Source organism: Passer domesticus, chromosome 3, assembly GCF_036417665.1.
Source record: "Passer domesticus isolate bPasDom1 chromosome 3, bPasDom1.hap1, whole genome shotgun sequence".
Lineage (NCBI taxonomy): Eukaryota > Metazoa > Chordata > Aves > Passeriformes > Passeridae > Passer > Passer domesticus.
The window spans coordinates 5,691,173-5,716,568 of NC_087476.1; the positions used below are offsets into that span (position 1 = coordinate 5,691,173).

A 25,396-nucleotide genomic window follows, 5' to 3' on the forward strand; every position below is an offset into this window, starting at 1 on the left:
ATCATGAATTTTGTAAAACTATGTGTTAAATTTATGGCTATCTTCTGTCAGTGCTTTCCAAAAAACATAAAATAATTTTGGATAAACTATCCTACCAAATGAAAAAAGTTATGTGGGATATATTGATATATTAATATATCAAGACTACTAACTTCCCTCACTTTTCTGGTTGAGGACATTGTAGCACTTTCCTGTGGTTTCCAATTGGCTGTACATCAAAAACTTTACATACCATGTTAATGTGAGGATACCTTTATATCTTCTGGATAGCATTCATCTGAAACCTTACCCTGACTCTGTATCCATTCATGAACGAGGTTCATAGAAACAGCTTTAGCACCTCACCAGTAAATCTTGCAGTCACCAAAACAGGGATCACTGCAAGGCGTGGGAGACACAGACAGCAAAGCAGCCTCGTTTGCATCTTGAGCTTTAATTTTTTTCTCTTAGTGGCAGTCAAAATCAGCTATCACATTCTAGTTTTTAAATATTTCTTTTAGCTGACACACTGTTTGGACTTGTGGCCAGAAACTCAAGGAGTAGTTTTTGCCCCAAGGCTGTTTATAGGGCAAAATAAAGGCAAAACACACCTCGCACACTTCCTCACCATCCTGGGTGTGGGAGAGAGATGTGGGATCCAGTCCTCCTCCTACTGATCCAAATGGAATAGCAGGAGGTGAAGGGGATTGTTTCAGCCCCAAGTTAACCTGGAAATCAATCCTAGACATATCCAGCTTAAGTGAAACTCAATTCCCAAACATATTCTATCTATTCAACCAGCTACAACATGGCCAGAATTACTCAGTGTAGAGCCAAGACTTGTTGAGAAACACATTCAGTAAAGTCTGTAAACTGAGCAGTAGGGAAGTTTGGGAACAGCGTGGGACCAGCCCTCTCTCATTCACTGGCTTTAACTGGTAAATGCAAATAAAAGAATAAACCTAATTTTAAAAAAAAAATGCATGGCAAAACTCTGCCCTGTTAATAGCCACCACCAAGACATGGTTCTAAAAAGACTTCTGATAGTTTCACTCATGTTAAATGAGAAATCAAAGGAAGTCTTCAAGAAAATTGTTCTTACACAAGTTGAAAAGGAAGTGAAGCCAAGGTACATACTAGTAAGAAACTTTTGTGATGAAATTCATTGTCCTGTAAGATTAATTCTGTTAATCAGGTCTGTTGACAGAGACTGTGAAATGTCCTCCTGAAACTTCACTTTAAAAAGAGGATCATAAGAAGATTAAGGAAAATTCTGACTGGCAGAAAGCAGAGTAAGTATCAGATCACATAAAAAATACATATTCTTTTGAATCCTCTTATTTTTAATAATTCTAATTCTGTCTTTTCCCTTGGTCTTAATACAACAGACTTGTCTTGTATTCATTCCCAGTTGAACAGCCAGTTCTCACAGTGCCTTTCTTTTGTCATTCTGCACAAGAATAATTGTAATTATTCTTGTGCAAGAGATTCACAAGCCATATAATGCTACAGGCATATACATGCAGGTATGCTTGGCAGGTGATGCTCTTTCAGTAAGAGACTGAAAAAGGTTTATAATTAATGAGGGTTTTTTTGAGTTAGGTTGCTTCTTAAAAACTTTTTTTTTTTAAAGACTACTTTCCAAGACAATGGCAAAACACACACACAAATTAAAAAGACACAAAGTTTTTGCTATATTTTTAAGTAATTTGGTGTGCAGTACAGAAATCCACTTGTGAAATCAAGATTGGGTCTTACAGTTTAGAGGTGAAGTCCTGATTCTGTAGTGTCCCCTGCAAAACTTCAATTAACATCAATATCTGTAGGGTGTCACCCTACAAATACCTCCCCCAATTTAAGGTTGCACCTAGAATATATGAGTAAACAGTTTAGCTCAGCCATTTTCCATGACAAGTCCAAATCTATCAACTTTTATGATGAAATTGTGTAAGTGTATTCATGAATGTCTGAGAGAAAATCATAAAAATTAATTAATTAAACCTAAAACACATGGTACTAAATACTCATAGATGTTCCCTCCTTGGCATATGACTGGAGAATGCAAATTACTCACATTTATTTTGTGTGGTAGAGTCTGCTATAACCAGAGAACAATACAGAGTGGTACTCCAAAATGTATTGCTTCCTTAACACCAGAAACATGGAGACATTTCTCAACTTGTGGTATTTACACCACTGACTTGAATTCTGTGGTTGGGGCTTTAGTCTTTTGGAAAAGCCTTTCTAATTTGATAATTGCAAGACATGGAACTCCAGATAAAAATCACATCATGAAATTCAGGGAATATGTGAGTCATACACTGAGCTAAAGGGGAAATGCTTCCCTTAGAAAAACAGTGACCAGGAGGAATTGCTTGAGATGTGCATGTCTCCAATAAAAGGAGGATGTGGACTTTCTGGAACAGTTCCAGAGGAGGACATGAAGATGCTCAGAGGCCTGAAGCACATCTCCTATGGAGCCAGGCTGGGAGAGTGGGGAGTGTCCAGCCTGGAGAAGGCTCCAGGGAGGACTTAGAGCCTCTTCCAGAGTCTAAAGGGGCTCTAAGAGAGCTGGAGAAGGATTTGGGACAAGGGATGGAGGGACAGGACAAGGAGAAATGGCTTCCCACTGCCAGAGTTAAGAGTTAGATGGGATATTAGGATGGAATTCTTCCCTGTGAGAGTGGTGAGGCACTGGTATAGGCTGTCCAGAGAAGCTGTGGCTGCCCCATCCCTGGAAGTGGCCAGGCTGGATGGGGCTTGGAGCAACCTGGGATAATGTAAGGTATACTTGTCATGGCAGGGGGTTGGAAATGGAAGATCTTTGTGATTCTGTGATTTCTCAAAGCAATTTATAACACAGAGATGTCTCAGCTCTACTGGCTGAAATTGGCTGTGCTTTGAACAGCCTTTTGAACAGTCCACACTTCCCGACCTAAAAGAAAACCAGACTCAAAATTCAGAACTCCTTCCTGGGTTCTGCTACTAATTTGACATCCAAGCACGGCTGAGTGCAAATGAAGGCTGAATTAATAACGTTTAAGGCTCATTTCAAAGATGACGTTTTATTTGAATAGATCATGAAGTGGCACAAAGCTTGTGTGTGGTGGTGGTGATGCCATGGTGCACCACAGCTGTGTATTCCCAGCTCGCACAGGCTGGGGGAGAAAAAAAGCACAACCAAACCTCACAACGAGCCAGGTATGAAGAGTAAGGAAAGGAGACACTAAAAATTGCTGTCTGAAGTGACAGGCTTTGAACAAAAGCATTGTGCTCTTTTGACTTTAAATTGAGACTCCCTTCCCAAAACAGAACAGAATTGACCAGACGTGAATATTTGCTTTGTCAGAAGTTAATTGAAATATTTAATATTATTATTTAGTTAACGACGCAGAAAATGTTATGCTGCTGTTATTGTTTCTTAATTTCTTTAAATACAAATTTGTCTTCATAGTAGCCTTATGAGAATTATCTCCACTACATACATGAGAAATAGAATCATAATGAGATCATTTTCGCAATGGCAGTTTGTTTAATTGGCAAATGCTTCTTTTTTTCACCCTACTTTCTCTTTTCTGTTTCTAATGTTAGAGAGGAAAAAGAAAAACTTGAAGATTCTGGGCTTTAACAACATGATTTAGCATTTGGAATTAAGCTAATTTAAACCATCAGCTAATTTGACTAATTTGGAACAATCTCCTTAGTTAGTCTCCTATACCATGCACATTGATAAATATACCACAAAATTATTAAGCGTTTACATAAAACCAAAGAAACATATGCTCTCATTAATTCAAAACAATCCCCACCATCCAAAGATTAATTCAAAACAATCCCCACCTCCAATAAGAGGAGTTCTCTTGTTAAGTATTCCCATTCCCTTCTTTGGAAGAAAACAAAGAAAAAGTAAAAAAAAAAAAAGCATGGAACTTTCACAACAATACTTAAACCAGTTACATTCCATTTTGCATCAGAAGCAGAACTGAAGCTTTTCAAAGAAACTTTACTAATATATTATTCAAAAGCAGAAAATTCAAGATTTTAATTCACGAACACAGGTTTTTTTAGTTTGGCTAAGACTGGAGGATGAAAGTCAAACTCAATGACTGGTGAGAAACTACGCAAGCATAGGGTAACATTATGTAATACAAATAGTAAAGTAGCAAACAGTTTCTTAAAAGTGATCTCTCCATGAATTATCTCTTAAATAATCTCACCCATTTCATAGCAAAACAAACCAAAAAGTTGTTTGGGGAGCCTCACTGAGGCATCCCAGCTCACCTTTGAGAGAAAAAATGGTTCTGCATATCCTGGTCTCTTGCTCTGCCCTCCCAGCACCACTTCCTACTATAGACCCTTCATGCATTTATTAAAAATTAGGTACCATGACAATCGTTTTGATGCAAATTTCTTTTTTTTTAAGTGCTGAGATGAGGGGAAGGAGAGCAAAGAGCATCTACTGTATATGGGTTCATTACCATCAGCTTCACTGATAGTTTATCCTGTTTCCTAATGAAAGCAAAAAACCCCCGCCATGTCTCTATTAAAAAGCCATCAGATTTGGTATCCTGGTGACACTTTAAAGAGCACATTATGTGGGAAAACAAAATAAACATTTACCCTGGCAAATGGAAGTGAATTTGGGTTTTGACATACTTGGCAGGAAGGTAGAATTATATTCATGTCAAGTATGCAGAAAAACTAATATAATATTTAAATATTTGCTTAAGTAATATAGAATTTAAACCAATGTTACATTAGAAATAACATTTTTGTGAAATATTTTAACGTTTTTTAGTATTGGACATGCCATGAAAGTAATACTTTCAGCTGAAATTTCAGCCTTCTGCAGCCTTTGTTACAAGCTCCCTTCACTTGTAAGGTGGGAAAGAGTCCTCATCTTCTACTGACAAGTTTTTATTTATATTTCCAAGACAAAGGCAGTTCTTGTGCTGATGGTTTAAACTGATAATGAATATATGTAGCTTTCCAAAGAAACAACCCTGGAGAATCTGAATCTTACAAATATTGATATAATGAGCTAATGTTAACACCACCTCAGCTCAACCTTACAGCAGACTTCTACTGTTCCATAGATGTGTGTGATTATTTTAAACATCCTTTAGTTTGCAACAAGACTTCATTCATTGAAGAGAGATCTTTATATCACTCAGAAAGTATCAGAAAGCCAATGACCTCTGAAATTCTCAACTACACTCAATAATGTAGCACTAATTAATAAATAGAGCTGGCTATGGGATGCTAGTTTTAGTTCCAAAAGTAAGGATTTTGATGTACTGTCTAAATATAAAACTACTGCACTTTCCTTTTTCTAAATATGAATTCATATTAGCTGCACATACCCACAAAAATAACTTTTACCAGTGCATCACAACTATAATTATGAAATTTCAGGTAGAATATTCTGATTTACTAAGAGTATTTAAAAATATTTATTTATGATTCTACAGTTTATTCTATTCCTTTCATTTATTCTATCTATGACTCCATAAGTTAAGAAAAAGCTTTGCCTAAATGTACTTCATTTGGAGGCACATACATAATTAGAAAATATCTTGAAACATTTTAAAATTGCCATAATATTATAAAATTCAGAGCAACAACACCAGTCTTCAGTGTAGTTGCACACTGTAGAATTACATAAATTTACATCACTTTAAAATAATTCATTTAAATGAAACCCGATTTGCAAATTTAATTGTGAACTATTAAACTAACTGCTGGGATTTTCAGTTTTTCTAAATCAGCACAGCCCCTCTGAGCCCCATCATAACAGAGAAGTCACTGTTGTATTTCTAATCGTCAATTAAAAGTGACATAAAGAGTATTCAGACTGTCAGAAAATTTTTTAAAAAGCAAATTTGGGGAATTTTATTTTTCATCTTCCTAATTTGCAGTGTCTGATACACAATTTTTTATGCTGCAATTATAATGGCTCTTGAATATAATATTCATTCAATCACTCTGTAAAAAGAAATAAACATCAGGACACAATTCCCTGTACACATTCTTAAAATTGCTTACAGTGAAAAGAATCTCTTCCAAAGGAGTTAGCACCTTTCAATTCAGCATGTAAAATATTTAGTCAATTCCAGAAGGGGAAAAGAGATACCATATAGAAAGAATTCTTCTTTTTTTAATTTTTTGCTTCTACTTTTATGCTGCAGTTGGTTTTTTAAAGGTAGAAAGCTTTGAATTCAAGAACTTTGCAAGAATTCCTCCTTAAAAAAAAGCCTCAGCTTCAATTCCTGTTTAAAATCAGCTATATAAATATTAAATATATGCCACAGTGAAGACTGATATTCCTATTGATGGTCACTGAAAGCTTTGTAAATTTAATGTAAAAACGAAAATTATTTCATTTTTGGAATGTCAAAACCTGTTCAAATTTCTCGGGATTTCTGACATCTATTTAGATTTTTCCTGGATATCTAGGCTAACTGAAATGGAACATTAGGCAGTTTTAGGGCGGTGGAGAGGTTCCAAAGTGAATCAAAGATCTATGAAAAAAAAAAAAATTAAATAGCAACATAGCCCTACTCAGAAAAATGCAAAAAACATTTTCAGTTCAAAATATTACAATAAAAAATTAAACACCATTAGGATGCAAAGAACAGTATCTTTAATACCAAGATTCCACGGCACAGCTTGGAAAGTTGAAGTGTATTTAGAATAAAAGGTGTAGCAACATGAACAGCCACGGTCTGGCATCAATTACTTGACTGCGCTGTTAGAAGTTGCTGTAGACTCTCATACCATCACACAGCCTGGAGAAAAATTACTCTTCAGTGGTGGTATCTTGAATTTCTCAGGTTTTCTGGACTTTTCTGACTTTCTTTGAGTCAAATTTAGCATTTCTCAAAGATGCCAGTGTCTCTGCAGCATTTTTCTCTCCTTCTTTAAAATACAGCTCAGGGTACCAAGGCTGGCAAGGCACAAGAGCCATCTCACCAATGCATTCCTCTAAATTCTGGAAGCAGAAATCAGATCTCCAACCTTGAGGTATGTCAAGAGTTAACTCCCCTTTTAAGAAGGGTGTGATTAGTAGCTGGAAATCTGCCTGACTTTAGTACATCTGAGGATGCCATTACAATTTTCAGATATAAAATAATTGGCTGATGATACGAGCTGACAGCTAATACATCTACAATAAACACCAAAAAAAGTTATTTCCAAGCGGATGTAGGGAACGTGTTCCGTTTCCAGACTGTTTGATATGGTCTGTGTAAGGAGTGAGGGCTCGATACCAGATGCTGGATGTTCTACAAGCTTTTTCTGCAGATGTCTGCAGCCTGAGAAAATCAACAGTGCTTTGAATAACACCCCCAGTAAAAGCATCTTCTTGTCAGAGTCGCTGTATGATATAGGATATGGATCCCACACAAGTGGATGAACTGATTTTAAATAATACCATCTGACAATGGGGGAGAAAAAACTCTCAGTAGGTCTGACAAAGTCCTGGAAATGGCTGTTAGCCTTGGGAAATAAAATCCAGCCCCCTGACAGAGACTACCCGTCCTTCTTTTGTTTGATCAAATGGAAACCCAAACTTAATGATTGCTTCCGAAGTGCCGGAGGCAAAGTTTCAACAGCACTTAAACACTGCTACCAGGAGTCCCTGTCCCTGCCTCTCACATGTGCCACTCAAAAGCAGAGCGTGGAAAAGATGTTAAGGAATTATCTGAGAATAAAATACATGCATCAGTGTATTTTTTTGTATGCATACATGATACAGACACCAAAGAAGATCCTGTGTTCTTCCGAATGCCAAAGAAATTCCAAAAGCCTGTCACTGCCTGCATAAAAAAGTTAAAAGAGATACCTCTGAACATATAAACTCACACATTCAACTGTGGCCCCCTACTTCAACAAGATCTTACTGAATTCAAATGAAATATTATCTAAAATTTCCTCTCTATCCAAAATCAGTATTTTTGCTAGTGTCAGTATATTATGGTCTTGTCCTCCATGAAAATTTAGGTCAAGTTGTAGATGTACTTTGTCAAGGTAAAGAGGGAGCAATGTCTAATTTCTGTCATGTTTTAAAGTTATTTTAATGCAAATCCCAGATTATTAAAAGGCACAAATGCTGATTACAAGAATGTCTGTAAGAATAAACTCTGCATATGCACTCCATGCACTTCGTTTATGTAAGTGAGATCTGCTACTGTTTTTCCTGATTATCTGAATTAAAAGATTTTTTTCTGACCCATTTAATGAAAGCATATACCTGACTAGGTATCCTCAATTTTTACAAAGATGGGAGAGCAGAAAGGAAGACTAGAGAAGACGAAATTAAAAGTTTGAGGGGCTAAAGACCCAAATGGAATCATGCTGCCTTGGATCAAGAGAATAAACTATGGCAGCATATTACCCGTGGTGTTCTGCAGGAATGTTGTGGATCCTTTTTCTGGTGGATTGGGAGTGGATGCATCTCCCATTTTACAACACGCAGAGCTTAATTGTATTTTACGATTTCAACAGACACTTAGGAAGCTTAAATCTTGCTGCTGCTGGTTCCTTTGCTGCAGCAGATGTGTGAAGTTCTCCCCAAGTGCAATTTTGCACAGCAGCCAGATCATATTCTTACGGAAGAATACAGCAAGCAACACTATAGATAAAATAAACCACAGCGACCGAGACAAAATGAAAGACAGAAAACCCTGTTCCTTATGTACATAAAACATCTATTCCAGGAAATACCAGCAGCTACAGATTACAGAAAGTGCAGAAACTGGAAAGTCCAATTATATGCTACCTAGATTTTTAAACAGTTCTTAGAAATCTGAGATGGTTTGTCATCTATTTGCTTTATAAAAGCTCTTCTATTTCCACCCCACCAGCCATTTTAATATCTGAAATGGGAAACTTCAGTGCAGGATCACAGGATGGTAGAATAATTTAATCCAGAAAAGTTTTGGATCTTCCAGAGATCTCTAGTTTGACTCTGCTCAAAAAAGGACCAATTAGATCAAGTGGTTCAGCACCTCGATCAGCCAAGTTTGAGATATCTCCAAAGATGGAGACTTTCTCATCCTCTCTGGCTAACCAGTTCCAATCTTTGATCAGGACTGCTTTTCTCCTGTTAGGTATCCATTCAAATTCTGTCCTTTACCATGCACATCCACACACAGTCTGGCTCCATCTCCTCCTGCATTAGTTGGAAACAGCAATGAAATTTCCCTTTTGCCTCCTCTTTTTCAGGCTGAGCAAGTTTCTCAGTCATTCATCATATGCACCCCCTCTATTTCTTGGTGATCCTCTGCTTCAGTATTTCAAAGTCCTTCTTGTACTTGGGAGCACAAAATAGGCCACAGATTCCAAATGTGGTCCCACAAGTGCCAGATCAGGGGCAATCATTGTTTCCCCTGACCTGCTGGCAACCTCTGCTGGCACAGCCCAGCACGTGGCTGCCCCACACGCTGCACCCTTGTATGGGGTTACAGCATCCACATTTACTATTGCTGACCTTCGTGTCAGCCTATTTCTCCAGCCTGTCAACAAGGTCCTTGTGAATGCCAGGCCTGCTTTCCACACATTTGACTGCTCTGGATCGTGACTCAGTATTTATTTGCCATGCAATGAATTACTGCTTTTATTTAGTTTATAAGATCCAGCAGCTAATCATGTCTGAGTTGAATGCATAAAGAGAATCACAGAATCACAGAATAGTTTGCATTGAAAAGGACCTTAAAGATCCCTGGTTCCAACTCCCTGCCATGGGCAGGGACACCTTCCCACATGCTCAGGGCCCCATGCAACCTGGCTGTGGACACTTCCAGGGATAGGGATGACTTCCCTGGGCAACCTGTGCCAGTGTCTCACCACCCTCACAGTAAAGAGTTTTCTTCCACTTATGTAATCTTAATCTTGCCTCTGTCAGTTTATGCTTCAAGAAAATGCAGTGCAAGGGGAGGGAACTGCTCTGGTTCTGAAATGCCCCGAGCTCACTTTAGTTCCTTCCTGTTAATTTATATAGAAAAGTGATGAAAGTAAAATCACATTAACCTGCATACCTTGTAATTTTCATTGAACTTGTGTTCTTATTCTTACTCTCAGTACTAAAATCACATTCCCTATGAAAAAATCTGCCATGGGATTCCTATCTTAGGGATAGCCTGTCATGTTAAAAGAGCAGCTTGTAGTTACAAGTCCTAACAGAATGAGTTTTAAAACAAAAAAATGCTGGTATTTCTCACTCCCTAGGAAACAATGTGTTTACTATTGGATTACCTTAATGACCTTCACTGTAGCAATAGATCCTTTGACTTTCCACGATAACTGAATTTCAGTGTGAATATAGGTGGGAAAGTTTGGCTGCTTGTGGCTTTGCAAATGTGAACAAAAAATGACAACATTTGACCATAGTAACTGGATAATAGGTAACCAAACCTTTGGAAATGCTGGATTTTGGTCTGGAATTCACTGAGAGGAAGATGACAATATGGAGATAGAGACTATTAAGTGAATCAAGTGATTCTCAATTTTTTGCTTAAATGCCTGCAGTTCATGAAATCCTCTCTGACTTCAATGAAATAGTAACATTCACAAAATCCTATGTGAATGAAATCAAATACTATGGACAACGTAGCCCAGGAACCAGAAAACTGACCTCTTTATTTCCAATGAGAAAAACTGCACTAGTCCTGGCTAATCCTGTGGTCAGATGGAAAAACAAAAAACTAAAATGCCAAACCAAAATTAAAAGCAGAAAAAGAATAATTAAATATACAAAAGGAGAGACAGACAAATCTCTGTTTTTCCCAGGTTCTGACAGCAGCAAGGTATAATCAGTATAACTACAAAACTAGCTTATGATAATTATTTCTTCAACAGTCATACAGCACCCAATGATCTGTAGCTCAAGCACTTCTTTAACCAAATGCAACATCTCTGTATTCAATAACCCTCTATAGATTTCTCCCTCTGCTTTAAATGGTGCAAGTCAATAGATCTGAGCTCATTTTGGCTATATTTAGCTGGAGTGCAGCCTGAAAACTACTTCCAATGCTCCTCTATGCTGTCTGTGTGCTGCAGACTGGCTGGAGAGGCTCTGATGACACACAGTTTGCTCAGTCTGCTGTTAGAGGGCAAATTCCAGTTAGAAAGAAAAGGATTCTCAGTCATTTTGTGGGAGGTATTTGCAGGGTAAACCCATGGGCCTGATTCAAAGCCGGTTTTAGTTCCTGGCTGGAGTTTAATACTGGGGAAGACAGTGCTAATCCCTTAGTGGATATACAGGGTAAGGAAAGGGAAAAGGGCTTCTCTGCTCTACCTGTGATGTCTAGAAATAGCGGATAAATTAACCTTCAGATGAATGAGCCTGGCACAACCTTGAGCCAAGGGTCTTGCATCAGCCTCCTACGGATGAAGAAGAAAAAATTCCTTTCCTTAATATTGGCTTGTGAGTGTTCTCCTCCCTTTGTTAAATCCTGGACCTTGCCTGTTACACCTCAGACCCTTCTTTTCTGCACCAGTTGAAACAGAAGAACACCCTCAACCCCCCCTCTATTTCATGCTATAGAGAGCCTTCCTCTATTGTCTTCATATATTAGAAGGTATTATTTTCTTCCAGATAAAGATTTTTGTGATTTGAAACTTTAAATGGAAGGAAAGAGAAATTCAGGGGTGTCCTGGAGCTTGGTCACACAGCGTCTCAGTGGCTGACAACCCAAGGTGCTCCTGCCTATGGAGTTTTCCAGATGTGAGTGAGAGAAGCAAGTGGTTGTGAAGATTTCTGCCAAAAATACAGGGTCTCTGTGCTGAGATTTCAGTCTCACTATTCACAACAGTGTCAGAAAATCTCTTCCTTGCAACAAATAAGAAGTAGAAAGCTTACAGAATAATACTGTGTTTGAAATTCGTATTAACTTGTGTTAAAACTCCATGGGTTTTTGAGTTTTCTGAATCCTGTGCAAAACATCTTAAAAATGGTTTTATGCAAGTGACGAGTTCCTTCTGAAAAACTTGACAGGACAGAACTATTCACAGTGTAAACCTGATCAACATCTTAACATAAGAAATAAACAGTTGTTGTTTCCTCTTCATTTAGAAAGCACCTCAATATTAGACTTAGTGGAACTTAAAGACAGCAATTTGCTACATAAAAGTTCAAAGATCTGAAAAAATAACTTCCACCCTAAAGTATCAGCCTGTCTTGTAGACAAGATTTGCATTATTGCACCTCTAAATAACTTCAAAAATACAAATCGCTATTAGCACAAATTTAATTACTTTAAATTACAAGAGTTTTAATAACCTCCTACCAATGCAACCAATGTCAGACTTCAGCATCAATCCTTGCTCCCAATTCTCCAAAGTTTACATAAAAAATAACTCTGTTGTGAGTACCAATACAGGGTGATTAGTAGAGCTAAGCAACATATTAAACATGTTAAAATACACTCAGAAGGAGAATGTTTTGTTAGTCTTGTATTTGGCTTCTAATCAAATGCTCCACAGAAATACTGTTTATAAGCATGTGTGTCTACATTTAATCACAGATGTAAATAATATATATATAAAGTTTCCTTCCAAAATTTGAGACAGAGCCATTTGGGTGTCAAAACTACAACAGCCCCGGATCTTCCTCTTCCTCAGAGAAAGCAAGCAGTGGCAAAAAATACTCAAAGAACTAAAAGACAGAAAAGCAAGTAACACCTTTCCCTCCAGCAAAGCTGCCTAGATTTGCAGTATGAGCAACATTCATTAAAATGCTCAAAAACCCCATGACTGAAGATCCAAACAAACAGGCCACTCTATGTAACCATAGCAAGCAACCCCAATGTGAGAAAAAGCCAATAATGTTAGATTTAGCAGTGTAAAAATCTGATTGATACTGGCTGTGACAAGTAATCTTTTCCACTCAAGGGCTTTTTCCCATTCCAAAGATAATGACACAACATTTACAGCCATATAGATAATAATGCAAAACTGTTCCTGTTTATTTTCTGTTTACTTTTAACCAATTCAATCACTACCCAAGAGAAACAGTGCTTTCCCACTATCCCAGACATTCCCAAGCAATGTGTAATCAGAGAAACCATTAATACCACCAGGCTTATTTTTATACCAAATAATGCTTACAGATAATTTCATGCCAAACCAGCAAATTTAGAGTTGAGTAGCTACCAGTTGTGCTTTGCACTCATCTGGAAACACTAGGTGGACTGATGCAGTGGAATTAATTCCTTCTATATTTGCATTCCTAACTTCCATTTTGCAGTATTGAAAAGAAAAAACAGCCAACCCCATTGCCTACCGAAAAAAAATAAGTGGGTTTTGTTGATTGATGTTTCATCTATGTTCTTTTTAATCTTGGCATTTCTGTAAAGCCAAACCAGTAGACAGTTTATAGGGAGCCGGTGTGACCCTAAAGTCTATTTCATATCATCATTACAGGTTGTTTTTTTTATATCAAGGTCCCACAGCACACAAAGATCTTGAGTCTCTAATGAGAATCATCCTGGAGGCACTGGAAGTACTTTTCTTAACATCTGATGAAGTACACTTTAATGTAACTTAGATGTTTCTAGGAATAAAAATTGGGAAAAAAAAATGTCTACCTTTGATCTAAGAAATTAACTTGCCCCTGGATTGTTTCCCTCTCATTTCTGAGTACAGAAGCCAGCCTAAGTTTCTGGAATGTTTAAATTTTTAGGCAGGTACCACTAAGTGAAATTCAGCCCAACTTGTGGAAGTGATGAACAGAGCTCTCAAAACAGCTTAAGGGAATGGGAAAATGAGATCCTGGTCTTGCTTTCCTCACTGTACCAGGACTCTCGTGTCCTTGGGCAGGAACTTTCCCACTCCTCTTTGAGCAGGTTATTTAGCCATTATAAATCCTTTTCTGCTCTTACTTGGCCAGAACTCACAGGTGAGGATGCTACTGGTTTGCATTTAGGGCTGCAATTATTTAGTCCAAAAAACCCGTAAGATTTAAAGGATTTAATGTTATGTCCTTCTGTCCTGCCACTGGCATCCCTTTGCCCATATTTGACAATGTTTGGTAAAGAATACCACAAAAAAACCATAGGCATTACACTATCAAATCTTACCTAAGGATGCATTATTTCCTGAGGTGTAGCTGTTAAAATCAAAGAAGGTTTAAGGTCAATAAACTGTGATTCTAAAAAGCAACAATTTATTTGATTTGGACACAATATTGTGAGATAAGAGAAGCCAGCACTCAACTAAATCCAAAGATTCTGTCCCAAAATATAGACTCTGTCAACATCAATCTGATTTCAGCAAGGAAGTAAAAAATAATTCTTTGAAAAGAAAAATAGGTGTAGTATCAAAATTGGAGAGCAAAAGAGATATGCACTGAGAATTGATGCTTAGTAAAAGAAAACTTCTTAGTTTGTCTTCCAGCATGCAGTTTCTATTAAGTGTGTGCTGTCCCTAGTTTTCATATGAGCTTTAAATCAGATTCTCCCTAAAGAGTAATGACTCCCCCTCTCCAGCACTTTCACTGGCATAATTTTGGCTGGTGCAATGAGCACAGTGGTACTAAAAGGTTTCAGAGTTCTTCCTAAATCACTTCCTTCTTATTTTCTCTGTACATCTTTTCCAAATTCGTACAATGAATTTGAGAACTTCAACACCAAAAAGAAGAGCTCACAGTCATTTACTTCTGATTTACGCCCTCCAATTTTCACTCTCTCCATTAAAAGATCCCAAGTCCATGCCCTGTGTCCAAGGGCAATCACCACAGAGCAACCTCTGTCCATGCTAACGCTCTCCTAGGAGAGTGGTCACATCCAAACCATGTGGTGGGGAGAGCTCCTGGCCTCTGCTGCCTCCCAGGAGTTTACAGTCATAGAATGGTTGGGGTTGGAAGAGATCTTTAATGGCCACCTAGTCCCTCTGGCCAGCAGAGAAAAGGGATATTTTCCACCAGATCAGATTGTTCAGAATCTCTTCCAACCTCACACTGAATGGTTCTGGGCAACCTGTGCCAGTGTCTCACACCCTCATTGTAAAAGGCTTCTTCCTTATGTCTAAACTAAATCAACCCTCCTTTAGTTTAAAGCCATTTCCCTTGTCCTGGCACTCCACAAGTCCCTCTCCAGCTTTCCTGAAGCCCCTTCAGGCTCTGGAAGAGGCTCAAAGGTCTTCCTGGAGCCTTCTCCAGGCTGGACACCCCCAGCTCTCCCAGCCTGGCTCCACAGGAAAAGTGCTCCAACCCTCTGAGCATCTTCATGGTCTCCTCTGGACCTGCTCCAACAGCTCCTTGTTTTCCTGTGTTGAGGACGTCAGAGTTGGACACTGTTTGGGACAACATGGCCTGGCTCAGGTCAAAATGTGATCACTCAAAAGCTGATGATGATACTCCAGCAGGAAGGAATCTTCTTGGTCACTGTGTAGTTTAATAATTTACTGTAAGTCCAACATATTTCTAAGACTGAAACAGAGTAAACTCCCAGAGCACAATTCCCTGTACCTCAAGATGCAATCTGGTGTGTTCAGGGGTCTTGTGCAAATACAAATTAAGTCTGTCTCAAAAAAGACAAACTTAAACAGGAGTAATTAAAAAAATGTTAAACACTATATATTCTGCCCACACTTTAATGCCATTCACCATCTTATGCACAGAGCCCATTGCATTGCTCTGAGCTTTAGAGATTTCCCACTAAGACAAGAATACTGGTGAGCAGCACCAAAAAAAATGACATCTACAATGAGCCTCCTAGAATGAAAAATAAGTATCTGCAGTTTTTAAATATCAATTCAGCAATTGAATTGATATTTAAATATCAATTCAGCAATTCATAGGACAGTAGACCTTAAATCATAGAATCATAAGATAGTTTGTGTTGAAAGGAACCTTAAAGATCATCTAGCTCCAAACCCCCTGCAACAGAATCAGAAAGTAGGGATTTAACTTAGTTTTTACCATTTTGCTGGCTTCAAGCCTGCTTTAAGATAGTCTATTCTTGTAGGGAAGTTATTTTCCCTCCACTGTTTATTCAAACTTGCAATGTACTATGAAAGCATTATGGTAGCTACTGCAACTGAATTATTGCCATATAACATGTGAGTGTTGGAAATGTATCCTTAAACTAGCAGTCAGAGTGACAGATGAATGGTGTTTCCCCTAATCCTATGGGAACAGAAGTGAAACAGAGCACTCACAGCATGATGCTCTATGAATTCTTTTGTGTGTCAGTCCAGACTTCTGATGGGAAGACTTTTTTTTTGGGTGGGGGGAGAGAGAATTAAAGCTATAAAACAAATGATAAAAAATGGGTATTTACAGAATAAGAGAGATGTCAGCTTTGCAGTGACGTTGACTGAAGTTTTTAAATAACTACAGTTGATTTAATGACATGACATGAAGAATGTGATAGTGGTTCTCACAGAAAAAAAAGCAGCAGAACTGAAGTTACCATTCACAAAATTACAGCCAAACCTGCAGTTGGTTTAACTATGGTCAGGAACCTGAGAGATTCAGAGGAGCAACATAAGGACAAAAGCACCTAAAACTCCAAGTCCACTCAAACTGCAAAATAAGGAAACATTCAAAGATTTTAAATGAACAGGGGCCTTTTTGCCCCACCAATTCAGCCACATCCCACAGGAATACTACCTCTTCTCTCTAAATGATTTTTAAGAGACAGAGAAAAGCCAAATGGCCATCTTCTTGCAAGGTGTCAGTTACTGTGGATTCTGCCACAGAACAGGCAAAGGAAGGGAAGTTGAATTCCTGAGCACCACCAGCTCTGGCTATTCCACAGCCCAACTTGTGCAATAAAAAAGGAGTGTGGGTAGATTGCTATCACATGTGTTATTCTCAAGAGACTGGCACACATTATGCAGACCAGTTCTATGATCCATTTCTCCTTCCCATGCACAGTTCAGTTACATCCAGGAATGGGCATCACTTTTTCATCTATAAATGTTCTTACTGTGAGGAGCAGCTCTGGTGCAGCAGTAGCTGTCTCAGGAGAGCAGGACAGGAACTGCCACAAAGTGAGACAGAGGTGCTATTCCAGTTTTTATTTTGTTTTGATTTTGCCAATACAGTTGGCTGCCAATACAGTTTGCCTCTACTTAATGCTATTATTGCAGTTTTTATAAAAAGTCATTTTATCACAATGTATTGATAAAATAATCATGTGTTATGACAAAGTAGTGTGAAATCTGTTCTTAATTTCTGCCCTGTAGAAAGAGTATTTTAAGAGTATTCCACCTTGGATCAATGTCCCTTTGCACATTGCTGGTATTACTGTTCCAGAGACATTCCCTTTGCTTCAAATTAAAATCATCGAATACATCAGTAAATTCTATATACAATCCTATATGAGTGTCCTTTGCTTTTAATATGACAGTGCTGGTGGCTGTATTTCAGTCAAAGAAGTGTAGAATTGTTTGTTCTCCTTTAGTAATGTCCCAAAGTGGCTCAGAGCTTTCCTGACTCCTCTGTGGTACAGATATGGAAAGGACCTCACAGCACTGCAGGCACCAACATAAAGGCTTAGCCCTAATTTTATGAAATGCTTTAGAAGGAATGAGTATAAACAATATTTGCATTTTGTATCATAACTGAAACCATACTGCTAAACAATCATATCCTGTTTAGCCCATAATGACATCAGAAATATATGTTTATCATCTACTCTGGACAGCTTAGCATGATTTTGGCCCAAGGCAAAGTGGAACTGAAATCATTTACGGTTGTCCAAACCAAGATAACCACACATTTCTGAGGTAATTGATACCTAAAAGGAACACTGCCCTTAGATTGAAGTTCATGATTTAAGTACACTAATTCCTTAAAAAACCCTGTTAAATTATCTATTGGATTTCCTCCAGAATTTAGTGTGGATTAAACAATCTACTGAAGAAAGAAAATGTGATACAGGAGATTAGCCCATTCACTAACTCTTCCTTTAGCAATGGATCACATTTCCTACTATCTTTGCTTCCTTTCCACTCACCTCAAAGTGACAAGAAAATCCCAAACAAAACAAAGCCAAAAATACATTAAACATTTTGAGTAGCATGTTTCAAACAGTCTTTCATGCTTTGTCATTAGATTTAAAGACTAATAAGAAAGCAAATAGATAGTACTGGCTTAATACTTGTATATAATTCATCAATATATTCTAAAATAAGACCTTGATTTTCTTTTTCTTTTTTAACATAGAAACAGGTTGAGAGTTCACAAAATGTAATGGAGTCAAGCAACAGAGAGAAGAATTACTTTTTATATTTAATACACATACATACTACAATTCATGTATTACAGTGTAGTGATAAAACCCAAAACATACAGTCAGATGAAAGGCAAGTATTTGATTACAGACACACATTCCTTGACAGACAAACAGAGATTCAGACTGGACATTGTCTACAACAGAGAACTTCATACTTTTATCAACTTGAGAAGTTCTTTAGACCTGAAAAATACTATACTGGAAGAACAGAAGACAGTGCAAAGTCAAGCACATAACCCATTCATTCAGAAGAGTGCTGTTATCTATTTCTGTGTGTACAAGCTCAAAGGATTTCCCTGTCTTTATGCAAAACACAACATTTTGCATAAATAAATAAGTAAGAGGTTAAAGAAGAGAAACCATCAGTTTCCAAAATACAAACAGTGGTTGGATACAACTGTTCAATGACACAGATTCTCAGCTGGGAGGAAATGGGACTTGTTCCTAACCAAGTTCTTACAGAGAAGTGGTTCTTCATTATGTTTTGATTTCTTCCCATTGCAGGGCAGAAAGGAGCAGAAAGCAGACTGGAAATGCCAGAGCTCTGAAAAGAGGCTCCATTAAGAACAAAGAAAGTAGAATCCTAGCACAGGATAAAAATTCCATTATTTCTTATAATTTTCCATGAAATCTTGAAAGGGAAATGAAGCCCTAATAGCCAAATATTAAATACAAAAATATTACCAAAATATAAGCCATCTCAGCATTGAAAGGGAACTCAAACCAAAACCCCCAGCTTCCAGCACTGAAAAGATATAGAAATCACTATGCAAATATCAAATTTCCAACACTCCTGGCCACTATGTTGATGTCTGAAAATGGATGGAAATTGGCTCAAATACTCCTCTGGAATTGTGAGTGTGCTCCCAGCACAATTTTGCCCTTGACATCCAGTTGCCTACAGAAAACATGAGGAAGAATTGAGCAACTGAGCATGAAGCAGGATGAAGGACTCTTCCCTGCATTCATTGTGGACCAGATCACCAAAAAAACAGAGTAGTCCTGCCCACCCACAGAAAATTAGTCAAAACCACACACTTCCATGCTAACACAGCTACACTGCTTCTCAGTCCTACCTAGCTTTGTGGAGGTCATGTAGCACTGCACTTTTTACTGCAGATAAAATTTTTTATAACTACATAATACAGAAAATAGGACTCAAAAGGATGGAGAGAAGAGTTTATACTCAAGCGTGTTTGCACAGAATATTTTCATTTAATGTGTAAGCTGTGTCATATGAAGAGTCCTCAAATGGTATTGAAACAATTTGCTAAGAAGATAAATAATAAGAAAGGAAAATACTGTTGTGAAAAATGTGCATGGAATTTTTATAAATAGAATTTTCTTTCTACAGGAAAGAAATACAAATACGCAGCAGACAGAAAGATCCATAACTACCATTCTGTAATCTTCCATCTCAGCATGTGCACCTAGATATCAAGAAACATTTGAAAGAATAGGAAAAATATGGAAATAGGATTTCTTCAGACCATCTGGGCAAAAGAAAAAACATGTAACAATGATTTAATATGCAGCATGAAAAAGGCATCAGACCAGCATGATGTATTAAATGTTTCACAGTTTCTCTGCTGGGTATCAAAAAGGGAAAGAATTACCTCCATGCGCTCCTGCTTGACATCGTCAATCTCATCATCTTCAAACATGGCCAAGAGCTCTCCGGTCTGGTCAATGGAGTTGAGGAAGTCCTGGGCCAGCTTCTGCCGCTTGTTGGTGTTATTGCTGTTGAATTTGTCTTCAGAAAGACAAGCAAAGAACAACAAACTTAACCTATTTGTCTTCTCCAAACATCACTCAGAGTGACACGATTTAGAACCAGCGCTGAGCAGCAAAGGCCTGTTCTTATTGTGCCCCTCACACAAGCTGTGCTACCTGAACAAGGTGATGACACTGCTCTGCTCCAGTAAGAGCAGAACATAATCTTTAGTATTTTTAGTATAACCAAGTAGTTTTTCATAATCTACAGAAAATTAATCTGCTGCCGTATATCATTACTTCTCACCAAAGAATCCACAGTGGACAATCCACAGCCCCTCTTTGCTAGAAAGAACTTATGTTCACAGAGCAAAATATATTGAGGAAATGTTCTTCCCTGAACACATGCAGAACATCCTCATTACCTACAGCCTCAAGCAAACTCTAACATGACCACTAAGATGCAATTCCAAAGGTGATGGATCATTGCTCTCTGCAGTAAAACCTGGATAATGCTGACAAGATGATCTCTGTTGTTCTAAACAGCAGAACACCTAAAAAAGCATTAAATTCACAAAAGAAAATTAATGGCTTTAATTATGAAAGCTTACTAGAAAAGGCATTCTTTAACTCCAGGATAAACTGCATTTAAGAAACTTTTCATGAACATCTAAAAGGCTTAAAGGAATGTTTATTTGCTTTAAGTAGTGACACAAGCTAAAGTAGTAAAACCCTAAAGCTGCCAGGTAAGAAGCTGTACTGCCAGATTGCCTGCACACACGAAACATGAAGATAAAATGCTACAGGCAAATTAAATCTCAAATGAGCTGACAAAAACTTCTCCACAGCTTGATGAAGTCAAAGCAAGAAGTACGTTTACCTAGCATCAATGTGGATGCTCAGAGGAACCAAACACAAGGAATTCATTGTATGGGAAAAAAATAATAAAAGACTCTGAGAAAGCAAGTAAGTTTAATAGAGAAAGTTGTGCATGGACATTGCTAGATGTTATAGCAGTATGGTAAGGTTTAGATTTGCTACGATAAGTTTTAACTTTTTACAACAGAAATGTTAGTTCTAATATCAATATAAATCAACAAAATTTTAAACCAGGAAACTATGTGGCATAAATTAATATATTTTTTAATTCAAAGAGCTTTTCCTTTAAATGCATTGGTTATAAAAACTGTGACTTCCTCAAGGAATGTAGAAACAAAAGTGTTTCCCATTATTTAAACTAGAGATTTAAAGTATAAAATGTTAAACCACACTGAAAAAAACATCTACATCATATATTAATGTTCAGACTATAAGGGTATATTTTTTTAAGGCATGTCAAAAATATCAATATCAAAACCTTTTGATAATAATTTAACAAATGTCTATTCAACTGCAGGTGGTGCATTTAAAATACAGATGCTGAAATCAATAAGCCCTTTAATCAGGACCAGTTTCTTACTTCAACAGAGCTCTGACATTAAAGTCTTACTGTTCATCTGGGCGGTAGATGCAAATGCTTACATATTTCAAATGGAAAAGCAGAGATTTTCAGCAAAATTCCTCTAAAGAAACTATTTTTACTATTTTTGTGTCTCTATCAAGCCAAACATTAATACTTTGCATTGAGCTATTCAGCGCTTTTACAAGACATCAAGCCTCTCCCAAATTAATTTCTTTTTTTCTACCTTCGAGGAGGTCATCTTCTTCTATTCCTTTGACAATTTTAGATTTGTAGTCTCGAAAAAACATGTATTTAAGTAGCCTTCGAAGCTTCTTCTACGAGAAAAAAATACATGTATATTAATGACTATTACTATTTCTTATTTAATAAAATTTGTAACACACATACAAACATGTAGCACATTACTCAGTACATATAATCTTTAAAATATTTGTCATTTTAAATTCTGCAGAAAATCCACACATAGAAAGTACCTCAAGACAGTAGCAAATCCATATTAAAAATTATTTATTTGAGCTCTTTGTTACATTGCTGTGAGACAGAAAGGAGTTTGACTTTCAGAAAGAATAAATACATCTATTGGGGTCTTTATGGAACTCCACAATGTTTGCTTACTTTGGAAACTGTAGGCTAGAAATGCACATTTCCATGAACTTTGACTCCATATCAACCACTGTTTTCAGAACAGCCTTACAGCTTTTATCAGATAAAGAAACTGCAATTTATTTTCATGTTTTAGTGGAGTTTAATTTTGAAATAGTTTTGTTCATTAGGTTTCACCTGTCAAATGAGGAAAGGAAAACAAAGGAGAGAAAAGGGTGAGAGCAAGAGGGAAACTAAGGAAGAAAATGACATAAAGGAAGAACAAATAATGTAATTTAAAACAGTTGAAATTTTTTTTAATAATTATTAAATTTGAGGAGAGAAAATTTTTTTCCTGTGTTGACCTCCTGTACTCACTATCCAGACAAAGCAAGGCCATACCTAAATTTGGAGATTTTAGGAGGATAAAACACAGGAAAAATATTATGAAATAAAATAAAGAGGATTTATAGACAGTCTAAATAACAAAACTGTAAGGGTCACATTGTAAACTGTCACACTGACACCCTTCATAACCAGGGGGAAATTAGAATGATTGATTTTTAATTAAAGGGACCTAAAATATAGGGATCAATATTCATATCTTATTAAGAAATTGTTTTTGATCTACGGTACATTATCTACCCTACAGCTTTCTGAAAAAAAAAAAAAAAAAAAGACAATTGAAGCTACAGGAAAAAAAATGTAATTTCAGATATTACAGAATTATTATAACATGTTCGATCACATACAACTGCAGAGCACCTATACTTTTAAAATAAAGGTATTCATGATGATGGATTCCTTTACATAGGTTAAGAAAACATTTGAAAACACAAAAGCAGCTGCCTACATAAAATAAGAAATTTCTGTCTAATTACTGTACCTTATCTTTGCGCATTAAGAACAGGAGATCCTCAGCAGAGATGACTCGAGCCCCTCTCATCTGAGAAACTTCAGCTGCTTGCTGCAACTAAAATAAATGAATAAATTAGGATGGCCTTTTCAGTGTTAAAAACTTTATTCACTGGGTTTGTTTTAAATAAATTCAGATAATATTTTGCATGGTTGTCCATAGCAAAATACAAGCTGTGCACTAAAACACAAGCTGGGACTCTCAAAGGTGTCACTCACTCGAGCCTTGTTTGCCAAGAAGTGAATAACAATTTTATGAAAAGCCTGGAAGACCTTTGACAAATCTCAAGAAAAAACTTTTTTGTTTATACTTAAAATGATTGCTTTTAAAAAGTCCTGCTGCCTTTTTTTTCCCTTCTCTTAGCAGAGAAAATGAACATATAATTCTCTCAGGCAATGTAAAAATGCCAAATTCTTGCCATAGCACTTTATCAGCAACTGTGGAAGGGTGGCTGATCCCTCTCCCAATTTTTTAGAATAACAAATATTAATTTTAAACAGCTTACCTAAGTATTTTTTGAAAGAAACTCTACCCCTACTTGACTTAGCATTAGTACAAACCAGACTCACATGAAGAACTTTTTTAGGAATGCTCTTATTTCATTTGGGAGAAAGAAAATGAATTGATAGGCAGCACCAACTCCATTAATGAAAGAATTGCAAAATCTTATTGAACAGAACAGACCATTCAGCTGTGAAAGTAATAAAGATGGGACTCAATAAGGCATGACACAAAAACTGATAAGAGGTGGCCAAAGGAGTGTGAAGCAATGGACTGCCCTCACATCCATTGTGACAGAGCCTACAAAGGCCCCGAACGCCTCAAATTGTGCTCTAAAGAGCAAAAATCTCTTTGTAAAGGAGTAAGCACATCAGCTCTCAGTAAGTGCAGGAAATGGGGTTTTTACACAAAACGAGAACAGGTTTAGAAACCTGGTAACATGGGTTATCTGCACAGGTGATGCTTCTCAAAGTACTGGGCTAAGGAGGTTCAACCCAAATGCGCACAGTCAGTGGGATTTGCTCCGTTCACCTCACAAGCTTTTTGTTCTGGCTTATGAGGTGAAAGGAGCAAATCCCATCATCATCATGGAATCACAGAATGGGCTGGAAAGAGTTTTTAAAGATTATCCAGTCCACCCCCTGTAGCAAGCATGGACCTTCAGCTAGACCAGGTTGCTCAGAGCCCCATCTACTCTGACCTAGAATTTTTCCAAGGATGGGGAATCCATCACCTCTGTGGACAAGCAGTTTCAGCACAAAACATAATGCTGTATCGACTGAGCTAGAAGGGATGCTTCACACTTTATCCTCTAAATTAAAAAACATAATCCAAAAAGCAAGATTTAATTGTAAGGGCTTTTTTTTCCCTTAGCCTTGTTAACCCTCTGATGGAAAATGGACAGTGAGCACAGCACAAAAGTTATCAAAAGAAGAGACACCTCCAAAAATTCTTGATATTAAAATTCATACACACCTGTAACATGATCAATACACAGCAATTTAATTTATGTTCAAATAGCTCTATATTCTTCTTTAGAAATGCATGAATGCACCTGAAAATAATTTAAAGAAATCCTATCCTTCATACTCACACTAGCAATGGTTTCACTCAGTATCACTGGCTGAATAAGTATATTATTAATCTGAGCTCCCATGCTGCTGTGACTTGAAATAGGCCTATTCAGAAGTTAAAAAGATCAACAAAAACAGTAGCTGTTTCTAATATCCAAAGAAGAGGAAAGGAGGGGGGAAGTTTTCATTTTGGCAAATGTTCAGTGGGCAAAAGATTCAGTCCATAAATCATAATACTGGACTGCATTAATTTTTTTCCACACTAATCACATGCACACAAAACATTAACTATATCTGTTATGCACAACACAAAAAATACTGCGTGAAGAGGTTCAGATTTTCCCGTTGGAACCGTCTCTTGGCCCTTGCAGTCACTGAGACCAGAGAGATTTCAGGAATTCAGAAGTCACAGTAACATAATCTCACTTGAAAAATGTAAGAATGTGAAAAACGATAGCTCTATTTTTTGGCATAAGCAAAACTGTTTCTTATTCTGATTAGTTTGAGGGCACGCAAGCTACTTATGTTTCTAACATAAAATATAAAGAGTTGGATAAAAAAAAATTACCAAGAACGAGCCAATATTCCTCTCTGGTGTAAATCTATTGCAGCTAATGGATTTATGCCAAGGCTGACTTTGGCCCCACTGAGCTTAAAAGTGTTAGAAAACCTGACCTTAGCATGGTGATAACACAACACAGCTTTCTGAAATATCATGTAAAACAATGGCAGAAATATCCAAAGGGAAAGCACGCCCTAGGTCCCAAACATGCACAAGGATGATCTCTTGGCCCCTTCCAATCCAAACCATTCCATGACTCTATAAGACATAAAGTTCAGGTATGTTAATTTCCATGTGTAGCTGAAATGCCTTATTTTTCCAAATTATAAACATGTGACAACGACATTTATAGCAAAGGTTGTGTGT

At 37.2% G+C, this 25,396-nt stretch overlaps 1 protein-coding gene across 12 annotated transcripts in view; it reads right to left on the reverse strand.

Moving 5' to 3' along the window:
* SUPT3H (SPT3 homolog, SAGA and STAGA complex component) overlaps positions 1–25,396 on the reverse strand; it is a 255,490-nt gene that overhangs the window by 62,360 nt on the left and 167,734 nt on the right. For all 12 annotated transcript variants that reach the window (XM_064411674.1, XM_064411673.1, XM_064411669.1 and 9 more), the window contains 3 exons: positions 22,865–22,951; positions 21,620–21,710; positions 19,838–19,974 (listed from right to left, as the gene is read on the reverse strand). In XM_064411674.1, coding sequence (XP_064267744.1) covers positions 19,838–19,974; positions 21,620–21,710; positions 22,865–22,951 — 315 coding nt within the window. The remainder of the gene's footprint in view (positions 1–19,837; positions 19,975–21,619; positions 21,711–22,864; positions 22,952–25,396) is intronic.